At 38.5% G+C, this 18,339-nt stretch overlaps 1 protein-coding gene across 1 annotated transcript in view; it reads right to left on the bottom strand.

Annotated features, from left to right (window-relative positions):
• Positions 1–8,843: 8,843 nt before the first annotated feature.
• The window catches only part of UBR1 (ubiquitin protein ligase E3 component n-recognin 1), a 138,729-nt gene continuing 129,233 nt past the window's right edge, over positions 8,844–18,339 (bottom strand). The window contains exons 45-46 of the mRNA XM_007460121.1: positions 11,249–11,350; positions 8,844–9,718 (exon numbers count right to left, since the gene is read on the bottom strand). Coding sequence (XP_007460183.1) covers positions 9,577–9,718; positions 11,249–11,350 — 244 coding nt within the window. The 3' untranslated portion in view covers positions 8,844–9,576. The remainder of the gene's footprint in view (positions 9,719–11,248; positions 11,351–18,339) is intronic.

Raw genomic sequence — 18,339 nt, 5'->3', positions numbered from 1 at the left:
GCCTGCGCGTCTGGAGCCTGTGCTCCGCAACGGGAGAAGCCACAACAGTGAGAGGCCTGCGTACCTCAAAAAAAAAAAAAATCTTCCAACAAACAAAAGCCCAGGACCAGATGGCTACACAGGCAAATTCTGTCAAATATTTAGAGAAGAGCTAACACTCAACCTTCCTAAACTCTTCCAAAAACTTGCAGAGGAAGGAACACTCCTAAACTCATTCTATGAAGCCACCATCACCCTGGTACCAAAACCAGACAAAGATACTACACAAAAAGAAAATTACAGACCAATATCACTGATGAATACAGATGCAAAATACTGGCAAATCGAATCCAGCAACACATTAAAAGGATCATACACCATGATCAAGTGGGAATTATCCCAGGGATGCAAGGATTCTTCAATATACGCAAATCAATCAATGTGATACACCACATTAACAAACTGAAGGAGAAAAACCATATGATCATCTCAATAGATGCAGAAAAAACTTTTGACAAAATTCAACACCCATTTATGATAAAAACTCTCCAGAAAGTGGGCATAGAGGGAGCCTATCTCAACATAATAAAGGCCATATATGACAAACCCACAGCAAACATCATTCTCAATGGTGAAAAACTGAAAGCATTTCCTCTGAGGTGAGGAATGAGACAAGGATGTCCACTCTCACCACTATTACTCAACATAGTTTTGGAAGTCCTAGCCACAGCAATCAGAGAAGAAAAAGAAATAAAAGGAATCCAAATTTGAAAAGAAGAAGTAAAACTGTCACTGTTTGCAGATGACATGATACTATACATAGAGAATCCTAAAGATGCCACCAGAGAAGTACTAAAGCTAATTAATGAATTTGGTAAAGTTGCAGGATACAAAATTAATGCACGGAAATCTCTTGTATTCCTTTACACTAATGATGAAAAATCTGAAAGGGAAATTAAGGAACACTCCCCTCTACCACTGCAACAAAAAGAATAAAATACCTAGGAATAAACCTACCTCGGGAGACAAAAGACCTGTATGCAGAAAACTATAAGACACTGATGAAAGAAATTAAAGATGATACCAACAGGTGGAGAGATATACCATATTCTTCTATTGGAACAATCAATATTGTGAAAATGACTATACTACCCGAAGCAATCTACAGATCCAACGCAATCCCTATCAAATTACCAATAGTATTTTTTACAGAACTAGAACAAAAAATCTTAAAATTTGTATGGAGACACAAAAGACCCTGAAAAGCCAAAGCAGACTTGAGGGAAAAAAACAGAGCTGGAGGAATCAGACCCCCTGACTTCAGACTATACTATAAAGCTACGGTAATCAAGACAATACGGTACTGGCACAAAAACAGAAACATAGATCAACAGAACAAGATAGAAAGCTCAGAGAGAAACCCACACATCTATGGTCAACTAATCTATGACAAAGGAGGCAAGGATATAAAATGGAGAAAAGACAAGTCTCTTCAATAAGTGGTGCTGGGAAAACTGGACAGCTACATGTAAAAGAATGAAATTAGAAAACTCCCTAACACCATACACAAGAATAAACTCAAAATGGATTAGAGACCTAAATGTAAGACCAGTCACTATAAAACTCTTAGAGGAAAGCATAGGAAGAACACTCTTTGACATAAATCACAGCAAGATCTGTTTTGATCCACCTCTTAGAGTAATGGAAATAAAAACACAAAAATAAACAAATGGGACCTAATGAAACCTCAAAGCTTTTGCACAGCAAAGGAAACCATAAACAAGACGAACAGACAACCCTCAGAATGGGAGAAAATATTTGCAAACGAATCAACAGACAAAGGTTTAATCTCCAAAATACATAAACAGCTCATGCAGCTCAATATTAAAGAAACAAACAACCCAAATCCAAAAATGGGCAGAAGACCTAAATAGACATTTCTCCAAAGAAGACATACAGATGGCCAAGAAGCACATGAAAAGCTGCTCAATATCACTAATTATTAGAGAAATGCAAATCAAAACTACAATGAGGTATCACCTCACACCAGTTAGAATGGCCATGATCAAAATATGTACAAACAACAAATGCTGCAGGGGGTGTGTAGAAAAGGGAACCCTCTTGCACTGTTGGTGGGAATGTAAACTGATACAGCCACTATGGAGAACAGTATGGAGGTTCCTTAAAAAACTAGAAATAGAATTACCATATGATCCAGTAATCCCACTACTGGGCATATACCCAGGGAAAACCATAATTCAAAAAGGCACATGCACCACAATGTTCATTGCAGTGCTATTTACAATAGCCAGGTCATGGAAGCAACCTAAATGCCCAATGACAGACGAATGGATAAAGAAGATGTGGTACATATATACAATGGAATATTACTCAGCCATAAAAAGGAACGAAATTGAGTCATTTGTTGAGACGTGGATGGATCTAGAGACTGTCACACACAGTGAAGTAAGTCAGTAAGAGAAAAACAAATATCGTATATTTATGCATGTATGTAGAACCTAGAGAAATGGTACAGATGAACTGGTTTGCAGGGCAGAATTTGCGACACAGATGTAGAGAACAAACGTATGGACACCAAGGTAGGAAAACTGCGATGGGGTGGGGATGGTGGTGTGCTGAATTGGGCGATTGGGATTGACATGTATACACTGATGTGTATAAAATTGATGACTAATAAGAACCTGCAGTACTAAAAAACAAACAAACCAAAAAAACAACTAATACCAAACTTTCTTTGGGTTATTTGTATGGAAATATGTTAATATAAATGTTTCAGACATTAAAAAAAAATTTTTTTTTTTGACTGCGTTGGGTCTTCACAGCATGTGGTATCTTCCCAGACCAGGGCTCAAACCCATAGTCCCCTGCATTGGCAGGCAGATTCTTAACCACTGAGCTACCAGGGAAGCCCCACTTAGAAAGCTCTCTATGATCACTTTCCACTCTTGCTACTAAGTCCCCACATATACTCCAGTCCATTTAGTAAGAGAGGAAATAAGGTATAAATACCAGAAACAAAAAGAAAAAGACATTGATACATGTATTATCTACACAGTAAATGTCAAATGCATCTAAAGAAAAAGATATTAAAATTAATGATACTAAAAAATGATACAAATGAACTTATTTACAAAACAGACTGAAGGCACTGAATCAGAAACCTTTATATGTTGCTGTGTTTCCAGTAGGAAGAATACCTGGGGTTCAGGATCCAAGCAGTGGCTCCAATCCACATCATTCCTGATAACTCCCCGGAGAACACTGTGGTTTCTGTCCCTGCAACTCTGGGCTGTTCATGGTTAGACATCTTGGTCCCTAAAAGTGGCCCACTATTGCCAGGGGATACAGCAAGTGTCCTTCTAGACTACAAACTATTGCTGTGGCCTTTTGAGCTGCATGCAACTAGCAAGCAAGTAAAGGAGTCACCATCTTAGCAGGGGCAATTGATGTGGATGAACAGAAGGCAGGGCTGCTCTTGGATTAAGAGAGAAGGGAGGAACATGCGTGGAATTTAGATGATCTACTTGGACACTTCTTGGTACTCCCTTGCCCAGTTGTGACTGAATGGCTTAGTGCAGCAACTTAAACCTTTTGTGCTCCCAAATCTTTCAGTATCTGCGTACTGCAGGACCCAACTAACAAACTGATTATGTTGTTTAGGTCTACTATATTCTTAATTATTTTTGTCCACTTTATCTAGGTTTGGGAGATGTTTGTTAAAGTCTCCCCTATTAATGTGTCTATTCATCCTTTTATATCCTGTAGTTTTGCTTTAGAAAGTTGCTGCTTTAGTAAATGACACCCTCAGCTTGCACAGTTCCTACATGCATGATTTTCAGTTACCATGTTTTAATTAATTAACATTGGTCCTCAACAACACGGTTCAAATTTCACTTATGATGGTATATTAACTGTGAGTAATTTCATAAAGTGCAAACTACGTGGCTAGCTCTTCAGTCCACAAATCACTAAATAACAGATGTGTGTCATGATCAGTGACCAATTATGTAACTTCTTTCAGAGTCTGTTGGTCTTTGTTTTTTTTGCTTTTGTTTCTTTTGGCCACGCCAAGTGGCTTGTGGGATCTTAGTTCCTTGACCAGGGATCGAACCAGCATCTTCAGCAGTGAAAACACACAATCCTAACCACTGGACCGCCAGAGAATTCCCCAGAATCTGTTGGTGATTGGACATTGCACATCTGTTGCTCAGTTCGGGTCGGAGAGCAAAGCGTGTAGTCATGCTGTCTCCTTGTCTCCCAGTGATAAACCCATGTGACATTTTACAAAAATGGATAATCAAAAGAGGGAATGGCCAACAAAGATAAAAATGCAGCAAAGGGCTTCCCTGGTGGCGCAGTGGTTAAGAATCCGCTTGCCAATGCAGGGCCCATGGGTTCAAGCCCTGGTCCGGGAAGATCCCACATGCCGCGGAGCAACTAAGCCCGTGTGCCACAACTACTCAGCCTGTGCTCTAGAGCCCACGAGCCACAACTACTGAGCCTGTGTGCCACAACTACTGAAGCCCGAGTGCCTAGAGCCTGTGCTCCACAACGAGAAGGCACCACAATGAGAAGCCCATGCACCACCATGAAGAGCAGCCCCCGCTTGCCACAATTTGAGAAAGGCTGTGCGCAGCAATGAAGACTCAACACAGCCCAAAAATATATATATAAGTAAATAAAAAATAAGTAAAAAAAAAAATTTTTTTTAATACAGCAAAGGAACTAAAGTGATAATGCTGGAAGTGAAATTTGGGTAAAATCTAGATGTTATACAAGTTATACTGGAGTTATAGGAGTAGTAGTTAACTATGGAATTGTTGACACCACTGATATTTGAGAGAATGCATGTCAGAGGAAGCTAGTGAAGGCAAATTTCAAAAAAGAAAAAAAAAAAGTGGTTAAGATGAATGTCCCAGAAGGAATGACACTGCCAAAAATCTTCACACTAAAGGAACTCTTGGAAGTATTTCACAACTGTGGAACACAAAGGGTAAAATTTTGGAAGCTGCTCCAAACTTAGAAATATGACAATTTGCCAAGGCACAGAAAAGATGCTCACTCTGTATAAGTTATACAGAGAGGCAGACATGCTTGACGTTATTTTCTAGATGTTTTTGAAAAAAAAAAACTTGAATTTTCAATCTTTTTATAAATTACACTGTACTACATAAATGTTTTACTATTTTCATTTCCCAATACATTTATAACTGACAGTAAGAGTTTGTTTTGAGCAAAATTTTTAAAGGCCATGGAACAACTGTATCTTTTTTTAAATTTTATTTATCACTGCTTTGGGTCTTTGTTGCTGCATGCCGGCTTTCTCTAGTTGTGGGGAGCGGGGGCTACTCTTCGTCGCAGTGCATGGGCTTCTCATTGCAGTGGCTTCTCTTGTTGTGGAGCACTGGGCGCTACGTGCATGGGTTTCAGTAGTTGTGGCATGCGGGCTTAGTTGCTCCGCGACATGTGGCATCCTCCTGGACCAGGGCTCAAACCCATGTCCCCCGCATTGGCAGGCAGATTCTTAACCACTGCACCACCAGGGAATACCCAATGGTATCTTTCCCATTGATACTAAGATTGCTCTGTATGGTTTCAGCTTGCGTGGACATATATGCAATAATTGACTACTGTACAAAGTGAGGACTGCCTGTATTTGGTCCCAATTTCTTCACATCCTCACCAACACACTATCTGTCTTTTTGAAAATAGCCATTCTTGTGGGTATGAAGTGGTATCTCATTGTGGTTTTGTGTTTCCCTAATGACTAATGCACATCTTTTCATATACTTACTGGTAATTTGTACATCTTCTTTGGAGAAAAATCTGTTCAAATCTTTTGCCCATTTTCAAATTTATTTATTTATTTATTTTTGACTGCATTGGGTCTTCATTGCTGTGTGCCTGATTTCTCTAGTTAAGGCAAGCGGGGGCTACTCTTTGTTGCAGTGTGTGGGCCTCTCATTGCAATGGCTTCTCTTGTTGTGGAGCAAGTGTTCTAGGTGTGTGGGCTTCAGTAGTTGTGGCACGTAGGCTCAGTAGTTGTGGTGCACAGGCTTAGCTGCTCCACAGCATGCGGGATCTTCCCAGACCAGGGCTCGAACCTGTGTCTCCTGCATTGGCAGGCGGAGTCTTAACCATTGCGCCACCAGGGAAGCCCCCATTTTTAAATTAGGTTCATTTCTTTAATTTTCATCTGAATCTATTTGTTAACTCAGCTGATTATTTAAAAAGTAGGTGAGTTAAGCCCATCTACGTTTGTTGATTGGTCTGAATTTTGTTATATTGTTTCACTATGTAGTTTATTTTCTTTGCCTCCCCCCCTTTTGATATTGCGTGTTCTACTTGTAAACTTTATACTGATTTTATATAATATTCTCAGTACTCCTTCTTTAAATTCTCTGTTGCTTCCCTAATATGTAAGCAATTTTGAAACTACCTCTTACTGCCCCTTCTTTCTATGTAGCTGCTAGTTTTATCCTAGTGTCAGTTTGTGTAGTTTTTATTTCTTGATTTCTCAGCTTCAAGTGCTATCTTTTTACTTCTATGTAATGCTCCGGATGCACAGGCTCAGCGGCCATGGCTCACGGGCCCAGCCACTCAGAGGCATGTGGGATCCTCCCAGACCGGGACACGAACCCGTGTCCCCTGCATTGGCAGGAGGACTCCCAACCACCTGCGCCACCAGGGAAGCCCTCAGTGAGCTTATTTAACTTTCCACCTACTCATCCCTTTGCTCCCATCTTTTGTTGGCTGTAATAATTTTACATTATTTTGATAATGTAAAATTATCTGATTTTGGCTTATTCCCACCCCCTATCTTTAATCTTAATTCTTACAGTTGAACATATGCATATATATGTAAAATATGCATCTTAAAAATTATTTACTGATAGACTGTATGGTCAAAATGTTTGGAGACCATTACACTAAATACCTATGTCTTTTAAAGAATTTGTCTGGGCTGACAAAGACAACTTTTAGCTATAGCTCCTTTCTAGGTATAGTTTTTTATACTTCAAACCCAAATCCCCAAACATGAGAAGTCCCTTTTTTCTTTTTAAATATACACATATAAGATATTTTATTTCAAAAAGCACAGAACATTATACAAGTTTTAAATTTACATTTTGCAATAAAAGATATCAATATATGCATTATTTGTATAACTTCATCATGGATGGAATTTGAATCAGTGGTATAAACATGTGGCAGTCACTAAATATAGATCATCATCACAGTGAACCAAAATGCATAGTTGTTATGAAATGACAAATGACCACTAAAGGGTGAACTCAGCCCATACACCACGATAATAAATTAATTATACAGATATACGTTTTTCTTCACTGTATCATTAAAATTCCTGCTAGCCCCTCACCAAACATTCAAAAACACAGTTTTGGAGCCATCCTGTTGAACCAGTTCCTCCACATACTACATTAAAGAAAATAAAGTGACTTTTTGCTCATTTTTAAGTAAACTTCCATATGCTTAATTAAACTGTTTCCAATGATGAAGGCAAACAACTAGGATATTTGAATATAATTAGAAATCCCTTGGGCTGGGGGCAGCACTGAGAGATGTATGTTCATCTACAGTGCAGAGATCTGAATCAATCTCAGGAAATGGAACTCAATAGGAAATGGGTTCTTTGGCAGTAAAGATCTGACTGGCCATTGCAGGACAGTCCCTCTGGCAGCTTGAGAGCTTAACCGTAGAATTTATGAAGTGGATAGAAAAAGGTTAGAAATAAAAAATCAATTTATCTTTGCTAAACTGGGACCAATCAATTAGGGCAGAAGTCAGCATCTTCTGTTGCCTAGGCTGGCTCAGACTTCCCAGTCAGACAATCCACCCAACAAAATTATATAAGAAATAAAAGGAAATGTTATAATCATTTAATCAGACTGGCAAATTTGACAAACTGAATACTGAAATTTGTAATCCTCACCCATCAATAGTTAGAAACTGTTTATTGGAGTTGTATCTATTTTCTGATACCTTCTGAATAATAATTATTCAGGTAGAAAATCATGATTGTGATTCTGATGCCTGTTCATGCCAATCCCTTATTGCAAAATCCAGAATTTCTTTACTTTACATAAAAATACCAAAAAACTCTAACCCAAAATGTGCATCATCAATCACTTTGCAAATATATTTTTATTTGCTTGCTTTTGCTGAGCAAAAAGAAGGTAGGAAAACATTTATACACATACATGACCATGGTCACCAAAGGCAAAATAAGACGGTCTTTGAATGTATCTTTCAAACTCCTAACATTACCCCAGAGACAACAGAAGCTAAAATATAAGATTTCAATCTATCTTCTGCCTGCTGTTTTATATCATAAGTTCTTGATATAAAAAGTTAAAGCCAAAAACCAAGAAGTCTATGCACAGATGCAGGAGAGCTCTGTTACTTATAAACAAGATGGCTCAACCACAGCATGTTATAACAGGACACAGACTACTGACCACATGGCTTTTTTTGTTGGTTATACTACTCATATACCCAGAGTTTATGAAAAGTTTGCACACAGATAACAAATGAAGGATCTGTCTTACAAAGACACAGAATGTTACAGAACAGGCTTAAATCTGATTGTTCTAATTTACAGCTGCCATGATCCATTCATTGGGGGAATTTTCTTATCCTCATTCTATAGATAGTTTACATCAGAACTGCATCAGGTTTCTGAGTCAAATAGAGTCGTGTCACAATCAAGAGATAAGTGAACTTATTTTAGAAACTCGCCTTTGGAAAATGGAAAGTATAATTTCAAAACGCAACAAAGCTAATCCTCACCATCAGAGGTGAGGACTGCAGGCTTTGTTTCATCAGGGATAAATAATAAATACATTATCCTAACTCTTCTTGAGGACTACAGTAGGAAAAAAAAGCTTTTCCACACTGGCAGAAATTTGCCTTAGAAATGGAAACTTTGTCCATATAGAAATATAGTTTAATTTCTGGCTGAAACAGTAAGTGGCACTTTAGGGGCATTTCCTTAAGAGAGAAGTTATAAAATTTTTACTTTTTGGAAAACGTTCTCAATTGAAGTACACCGCATGGTTTCTGAATTTCTCTTTAGCGGCAAGGAAGACTAACACAGATTATTAAATCTTGTCAGTGATCCATTAGCTAAATTAAATTTGGGGGGGAAACACCAAATACAAATTGTAGAAGAGTCAACCAACATATAAGAATGCCCACAACTGCTTGATGTGACTTCATTTATCAGGTGGATGAAGTGAAGTGGGACAGATTATGAAGGGAAATAAGTTTTCTGGAACTATTAGCAGAATCAGACACTTGGGGTGAAGAAGCATTTCTTTAGTGTTCTGGAACATAAAATAGATTAATCTATGTCTGTTTTTTTTTTTCCTTTAAGCATATGTTCATTAATTGAAAGAAATATTCCATTAAGGAATATTTTATTGATGTATGTGAATCTGGACATGGAGCAAAAGACCCTCCAACCCTTCCCCAGCCCTCAATAAGGTCTCCATAATTTTGAATCAGTCTTCATTACTGTCTTCATTCGTGATTCTCCCCAGGCAGAGTTGGAGCTCACAGTAACTGCCAGTTGAATCCGAATAACATCTGATTAGTTTCCTGGCTCCTAGCAATCTCTTCTATGATGCAGTGTTGCTGCCACACCAAATGGAGCTTCCGATACCGCTCACGAGATAAATGAAGGGGGTTGCCCCTCCTTCAGGGGGAGAAAAAAACATGTAAGCTTGAATCAAATAACTGCTACATCTTTATTGTTTAAATTAGTCTGAACTTTTGAGATGTTCTTGGAACTGGGAGGAATCACCAGGACAAGGTTTTAAAAGGTATATTTTCCCTTCACCACTGATCACTATGAACTTGATAAGTTACTTAGCTAATGAAGAAGAAACTTACTCCTTGATTATTCAGAAAAATAGGTCAAGTATACCATGGGCATTATGGGACCCCATTTAAATGGCTAGAAAGGTTTATAACTTGAAGCAGTTCTATTCTTTTTAGAGTGGTTAGCCTGAGTAGGTCTTTAATGGCTTTCTGGCCTCTTATAGTTTATCCAGCTTTGATTTCTCATCTTTGGATGGCAGAGGTTAGGTCTGAGGTGTAACACTAAGCCCTCAAATTATATGCTGCTCCTCAGAAATACTCAGTTATTACTGTCTTTATGACACAACAAACTTGCTGGTGATTAGCAAGTATTTAAATAAAATTACTCCACACCAATTCTAAGGTTGCACCGTTTGTAACACTGTATAACAGCTAATCCAAAATGACTGAAGTTTGGCTGTTGCCAATGATGGAGAACTGTGAGACTCTCATCCCTGGGGCACTAACATGTCTCAGCTGGTTAGGTATTTTCATATTGCCTAACTAACTTAAAAATTCTGCTTCTTTGTACCTTTCTGGAACAACACAGTCCTCTTATCCTCAATCATTAACTACTTTTACCACCCGCCTTTTTCTTCCTGAATCCAAAGACTTTCTCTATACAGGTCAAAAGCTGTTACAATAAAAACAAATCTCCGTATGAACAAAGAGGTTCTAAGCCTCATCTAATAAGCCGATTCATTCTGAATCATATATTGGGATGATGAAAACGTTCGGATTTTTCCGTAAGATGTTACAAAAATCCCGAATAAACTTTTTTGGCTAACCCAAAATTTCAAAAGAACAAACTTTTAGTTAAACAAAAAGAGCTTATGGTAAGGGGATCTAATCTTTATATGTACTTTTGGGACCATTGTGGCCTTACCTCCTTTTTCTCATACCCATGAGTGGTACTCCAGTTCCTAACACCAGTGAACGATACAGAAAATTACAGGATTCTAAGCATTTTTGCTAATGTTTAGAAGCAAAGAAGGCTGACATAGCTGGCTAATAAAAAGTTTCAAGTATTGCAATGGAAACAATGAATATCCATTTTAAACCAAACTTCCTCACTGGATACTACAGATTTCTTTCTTTTATACATCAGCGTCAATTAAACCTTCTAAGTAATTCTGAAGAAAGGTTGATTAAAAATAATAGAGCATTCAAACATTAGGATGGCGGGGGTCTAAAAATTTTGGAGAAGCACAAACTTGTTGAAAATTATGTGTTACATTTAGGATGGAATCATATTTAATATTTTCAATTTATAGCTATTTAAAAATATCTCTCAGTATTAGCTTTTGTGTTTAAAGAGCTGCCACCATCCATGTACAATAATGTGAGTAAAATTTTAAAAACTTACTTCAGGCCAGGGTCTGTTTCTCCATATTCATCCAAATAAGGGGCTGGATAGGCACAGCCTCTGGCTTTACCTTCAACCAGGACTACTCTACATTCTCTGATTCTAAGGGACAAAACAACCAACAGAAATATTACTAAGTACATGTATGCAAATGGCAGGCACTGTGTCAAAGTTAATCTAGAGAAAAGACATGGTATCTGTTAAGAATTCAGTATAAAGACAATATAGACAAACAGACTAAATCGTGTTTTGTCTAAATAAAAGAGAATGAATATTGCTATTTTTGTTGAAGCTATGAGAAAGGATCAATGGACTTAGGCAAATGGGATCAGTCAGTAATACTGACTAAATATACTGAAGAGAGGAAGGAGGCTGTCCTATGTGAACCATAGGTACCCTGGAAGATGGTGGCTGGGGTTCTTTCTGTTCTATTTCCTGACCTATGACCTGGAGCGGGGGAGGAAGCTTAACAGAAGAATAGAACCACATCTCCTAGTCTGATAACCCTGGGCCAGAAAGAAGGTCATCTATGGAAGTGTCAAGCCTTTTCTGGTTAGAGCCAGCCTCCAACAGTGCACATTATAAAGAACCACTGTAACCGTGAAGGTACTTGGGACTCTTACAGCAGAGAAATGGAAAAATAAAAAATAATGTTCATGTACATAAGAGATAAGTACTCTAGAGAGAAATTATAAAATAAACAGTTGGAATAGGTAGTGGGTTTAATCGCTGTAGGTACCCTAGAAGAAAATAGGCGTTTGGGCTTTGCTTCCATACACTTATTCTCCTTGTTCCAACAGATGCTGATTGGCAGTGATTACATATTCCCTAATGAGTGAGATGTTTGGGTTTATGTAAACAGAAACTAAATTACATGGGGAGAATGGAAAGAAAAAGCACATGCATCCACTTTGATTTTTTTCTCTCTCTCAGGAAACTTGCACTCTTCTTTCATAAATATGAGAGACTATTGGTCTGTTCTCAGTCATTTGCTAAGACACCAGGGAAAACAATGGTTGGTTGGTAGAGGAAGTGAAGCAAATTAAAACATTCAAAGGACAACATAAAGTAACAATGTACATGTCCTTTGAAAATACAAGTTTTAGGACTCTAAACTCTTTCACTATACCTGATTTTTACACAATACCAGAGTAATCAATATAAAGCCTATCATATTTCACGTTTCCATTTTTTTTTACCATCTTTATTGGAGTATAATTGCTTTACAATGTTGTGTTAGTTTCTGCTGTATAACAAAGTGAAGCAGCTATACGTATACATATATCCCCATATCCCCTCCCTCTTGCATCTCCCTCCTACCCTCCCTATCCCAACCCTCTAGGTGGTCACAAAGCACCAAGCTGATCTCCCTGTGCTATGCGGCTGCTTCCCACTACCTATCTATTTCACATTTGGTAGTGTATATATGTCAATGCTACTCTCTCACTTCATCCCAGCTTACCCTTCCCCCTCCCTGTGTCCTCAAGTCCATTCTCCACATCTGCATCTTTATTCCTGTCCTGCCCCTAGGTTCATTAGAACCTTTTTTTTTTAAGATTCCATATATATGTGTTAGCGTATGGTATTTGTTTTTCTCTTTTATGACTTACTTCACTCTGTATGACAGACTATAGGTCCATCCACCTCAATACAAATAACTCAATTTCATTTCAAGTCTACCATATTTGTTTAAGGTTTTCCACAAATAATGAAAATGTGAACAGATTCCAATTTTTAACTCCTTATTTTTTAAACTACTTACTTGATATTTTTTAAACTATTATTTACATTTGAGAAGATACTTAAGTATCTTTTCAAATGCAATTGCATGTGAATAACAGGTCTATGCTCTAACTTCTGACAGATCATATCCTATCAACATACTGTCCTGCCATGATGGCCTCCAGACTGGATTCAGATTCCCTAAGTTCATTATGAAGCTTCCTACTTACTTTAGGAAAATGCAGACTCCAGCTCCACAGTGAAGGGCATGAAAAATGCAAGCTCCCACCTCTTCCCCATTCACAATTTCTTGGCAGCAAATGTTCTGAGAACACAGTATGGCTCCGCAGAAAAGACAGAGGACAGGGTGCTTTCGCTCGTCATCTGCAGACCGCGGGCACCTCAAAAGGGAAGAAAACATTCAGTATGGTGGAGAAATAATAAAAGCATGATATAATCAGTTAGCAGTGTTTTAGATGTATTAGCAGTGTTTTCATCACTGGTTGTTTTGCAGCAAAGAAAGCTCTTAAAACACAAGGAAACATTTAATTAGATGATTCCTTTTTAATACTTTTTCTTAAGATAACAAAAAGTCTTCTGATTAATTCATAGTATGAAAATTTATTTTTAAATATGCCGTGTTCTGCGAATTCCCACAAAGTGTGGCACTTAAATATGCCTTGAGATTGAGATGCATTTAGAGAATCCAGTCTTCATCTGACACAACCAATTTACAGTCAGCTCCCCCTCTGGATTGGTTTAGTCAATCTTGTGTCCTCAATGTTGGAGCAACGACCTTGAAGGTGTACAATTACTGTTGTTGTTTTAACCACAATTTTCAGTAAGGGTTTAAACACATTTTCCCCACTTCTTTGATGTATTGAGATCTTTAGGGTTGAAAAGGGAGACTGCAGTCTTTGAGTTGATGCACCTTTCCACCTGTGAAACACAGCCAAGTCTTGGGAAAGAAAAAGTGGCAAAGTTTACTTGTTTGAACCAAGTAGTACTATGAGATTTGGCCATTTGACACAGTGGCATGCTAGAGCCTTGCTATAATGCCCCCAAGAGGGGTATCACTCTATTAAAGTGATAACGGCTATCTTTGTAAAAGGAGCTTCTTATACTCCTATCTCTGCTGTATAATGGACATAAAGCAAGCACCAATTTGGACAGAAAAAAATAAATGCAACCTCAGGAGAGATCCATTGATGTCCACAATTGGGTCAGAATAAAGAGCACCAAAACAAATCTCTAATATGGTATTAAAAGTTTATTCTCTGATGCCCACTTTCTTAGGCAAGATAAGAAAATCACTATTCTCTACACAGGAGCAGAGGGACTCCCTGCATAGGTATTCCATTCCTGTCTCCTGTAGATGAGGGGGTTATTTTCACTCCCCGGGTGTTGCTCTTTTTGGATAAAGCCAACATCTTCTTTAACTTTTAGCACAGGATGGCTGAGTCCCATCCTATAGAGGAAAATGGGAGTGATGCCCCTGAAATACAGTCACTGACCAGCCACCCTCCTACACTAGAGATGACTCAGTCTTAATGGAAACTAGTAGTAACAATAAAACTGGAAGAGAGCATAAGATTTATTATCATTTTTACTTGAAACCAATAAGTACTAATATCATTCAGGAGCATCGTCACTGTGATTAATGATTAACACTCTTCTCAGAGCCAACAGCATGATACCCTTGAATGACTAGAAAACAATACCTATTCACAGGGTGTCTGTGATACCAATGCAGCCCCAAGATTAGGAAAATCACTGAATATGGAGCTAGATGCAGTCTCTGAAATCATCCAGCTAATTTTTGAAGGGCTGAGAGGTAAAGTGATTCAGTCACTTCTTTAGTTGGCTGACCTTAATCTGCCTGAGACAAGCAGCAAGGGAGCTGAAATTGAGGTCAATTCTAACTGGTAATAGAGGCTGAACTATGGGCTGCCCAAGCCCCTGATGGGCCAGTTAAACCCCCTGGCTTTGTGGCTCAAAGCAATGGTTATAACTAAATAAGAGAATTTCCTTAGTCATTCTGTAGGGTGGTGATTCTCAGAGTGGGCCAAAGAAGGGCTCTTCAAGCCTTTAAGATGACCCTGAAATGCAATCTCTCCTTTTGAGTCCTTCAAATGACAGCAAGTTATTTAACATATAAGTAAAGACTAAGTCACCTTATAGATCAAGGAAGTTAACTGGAATTATTAATTAGTATCCTTAAATTTGAGAGTTAGTTGTGTTTACTGAGAGCTCTAATTAAGTTTACTAAGAAGTTTAGCTGTTGCATAAAGCTCAGGAACATTACAAAACGCCTAACTGAGCTTTGGAATTTCTGCAATTTGGGAAAACAATGCCTTGTCACCAGTACATTATCAATGGAGTCTTGAATATGCTTTGATTTTCAAGCTACTGAGATTCTTGCCTTTTAATTACTAGTTACTGCTAGTTTCATGTCATCATTATCAGTCTGGTTTGCTATGGGTGATGTGTGATGCTACTGGATTATCAAGGATACAGAACTGCATCAATAATAATTTTGGCTTATTATTTTCAAGATGATGCATTGTGATTCAAATATGAAATATTCACAAACCAATGGCTGAAGCAGATCCAAATATGATTTCTCCATTCAATGACATTTCACTGGTAGTGTGCTGCTCATTAATTTATGCTATTCAAATAACTTGCATCATATTACAGAAGGCAAAACAAAAATTAGTGTTAACCTTATTGAACATAATTTTATCATAGAGCATCATGGGTTTAAGCTCATGTTGTTCTCTTATAAAAGTAACTAACAGGTAATTCATACATGGTATTAGCAATGAGCACAATGTAACTTGTTTTTATTGCTTCTCACTAGTCTTTATCAGCCAGTATTTTTTTGATTTGAAAGTGATCAGTGAAAGGGAAGATGAAGATAAAAGGAAGTTTGAGAAACACTGCTTTAGAGTAGTGTTTAATCTGATTGAGGTAGGAGGAACATGGTGCCAGAAAAGGCTAAGGGGTATATTCCTCTTTCTAGTACCCAGGCTTGCACTTTGAGTCACTATGTTATCTGTTTTACTGTTATAATGAGCTTCCATATAAGATTGTGTTTGGGAAAAAAAAGTGTTCTTCAGTGTCATTTCAGTGAATGAATGTGGTCACCACACTGTAATGCATGTAAAACAGGGTTTAAAGACACATGTATAAAAGATATTTCTAAGACTACTACTTGCTTGGGAAGTTGAGAACAGTGCGGTTCTCTACCAGAACAACTACTGATCTGGCAAGAACTGTCTGAAGCAATTATTCTGGGAACTCAGAGTCAGGATAACACTTGCAGTGTCCAGAGGAGTGCTTGACAAAAATGAGGCTAGTAAATTTCAGTGAATTTTGGCATTCTGTGTAGTGGTTACCATCCCTTATCCCCCAGCCCCACAGCAGGTAGCTATGGGGGTGGCTGCCCACAATCCTGGTGCAGCATGCTGGTGCCAAGGTGGGCAAAAGGGACCTTGTGTTCAAAAATTAGGGTTGTATGTTTAGTTTTGCCTGGCAGTTCACTGAGGGGCTGGCACAGAAACTAACCATTGTTTCAGCTGCCGTGGGCTGAAGCAGCTTCCTTGGCAGTGATGGTAGTAGAGGGGATTTAAAGAGGCAGATAGTCTTTATATCTTTTCTTCTCTCTCTCTCTTTTTTTTTTTTTTTCTTCTTATTGCATCCAGGCATTTAAGGAAATCTCTGTCAGTTACTGGCTGACCACAGAGATAATGGAACAGAGACTTCAGTGAACATACAACGAATAGAGTCTTTGCAAAAATAGTTTGGAAAAGTCACTAAAACAAACAGGTAACTACAGCCTTATCAAGCAACAATGGCAATTCCTGGGATGTGATTTCCAGAGTTATTATGTTACAATACTCAAAATGTCCCATTCTCAACAAAGCTTACAAAGAAACAGAAAAGTATGGCCCATTCACAGGAAACCAAAGAGACTGACAGAAATCATCCCTAAGGAAGCCCAGCCATGAGATATAATAAACAAACACTTTAAATTAACTCTCCTAAATATGCTCTTTGAAAGAAACCATTAACAACAACAAAAAAAAACCTAGTGGAAATCAGGAAAGTTGCAGGGTATAAGATCAACAGACAAAAATCAGTTGTGTTTAAATACACCAGCAGGGCTTCCCTGGTGGTGCAGTGGTTAAGAATCCGCCTCCCAATGCAGGGGACACGGGGTTCGAGCCCTGGTCCAGGAAGATCCCACATGCCGTGGAGCAACTAAGCCCATGCACCACAACTACTGAGCCTGCGCTCTAGAGAATATTGTTAGATCCATAAAGCACGTTATATGCAATTTTAACATAACGTAAAGACCCACTTATCCCAATCCAAAACAACAACAACCAAATTCTCTTCATCAGGTAAGCAATCATGAGCTAAATACTATGACTGGTGTATGCTTTGTGTGCTCATTCTAAAATACTTCAGGAAACTGTAGTGTGTGCCCAGTAATTCTCTAAGCATAGGGATTACAATAGTGAACAAAACAGACAAAACTCCTGCCCTTACAGAGTGGACTTTCTGGTCATGGGGGAGACATACACAAACAAATATATGGTCTACCAAAAGGGGAAAGTGCTAAGAAGAAAATAAAGCAGAGGATGGAGGAATGAGCACTAGGGGGGATGGAGGCTGCCATTTCAAATGAAATGGTCAGAACACTGCAACAGAAATTTAAAAGGCAGAAGAAACAGTAAATTCAATGACATAAAGCAGGATTATGTTTGCTGGCTTCAAAGCACAGCCATGAGACCAGTGTGGCTTAAGTTGGGGAGGAAGAGGGTGGCTGGAGATATAGGTACAGGGGGCACAGGGGTCAGGTCATACTGAGAAGCTTATGAAGCCCATGCCAAGATTTGACTTTTGTTTAGAAACCAGAAGTATCAGAAAGTTGTAAGCGGAGAGGTGACATAATCTGCATTGCATTTTTAAGGGTTCAGTGCAGCTGCTGTTAGAGAAGACATTGAAGAACGCAAGGGTGAATGGAGCGGAGAGGACAGTTAGACGCTTATTAAAATAACCCAGGTGAGAGATGATGGTGATTTGGACTAGGTGGTAGTGAAGGATGTCAGCAGATTCTGGAATATAAAGTACAAGAGGAAGGATGCTGACAGAGACGGCTAGAGAGTGGGATTGCACAGTGCTGAGCATCAGGGGCTCAGAACAGACCCTGTCCAATAACAGTACTTTATTCATATTTATCTCAGAGAGTTATGGTGATGATTACATGAGAGACAGCACTTAGTACTTGATAACTATGAGCCAACTTTTTTTTTTTTTTTTTTAAGTAATCAGGCACGTGATCATCAAAGGTCTCCCAA

The sequence above is a fragment of the Lipotes vexillifer genome, unplaced genomic scaffold (assembly GCF_000442215.2).
Source record: "Lipotes vexillifer unplaced genomic scaffold, Lipotes_vexillifer_v1.1 scaffold408, whole genome shotgun sequence".
Classification (NCBI taxonomy): Eukaryota; Metazoa; Chordata; class Mammalia; order Artiodactyla; family Lipotidae; genus Lipotes; species Lipotes vexillifer.
Note: the sequence above shows the minus strand (reverse complement) of the source record. Positions and strands in the feature narration are given on the sequence as shown.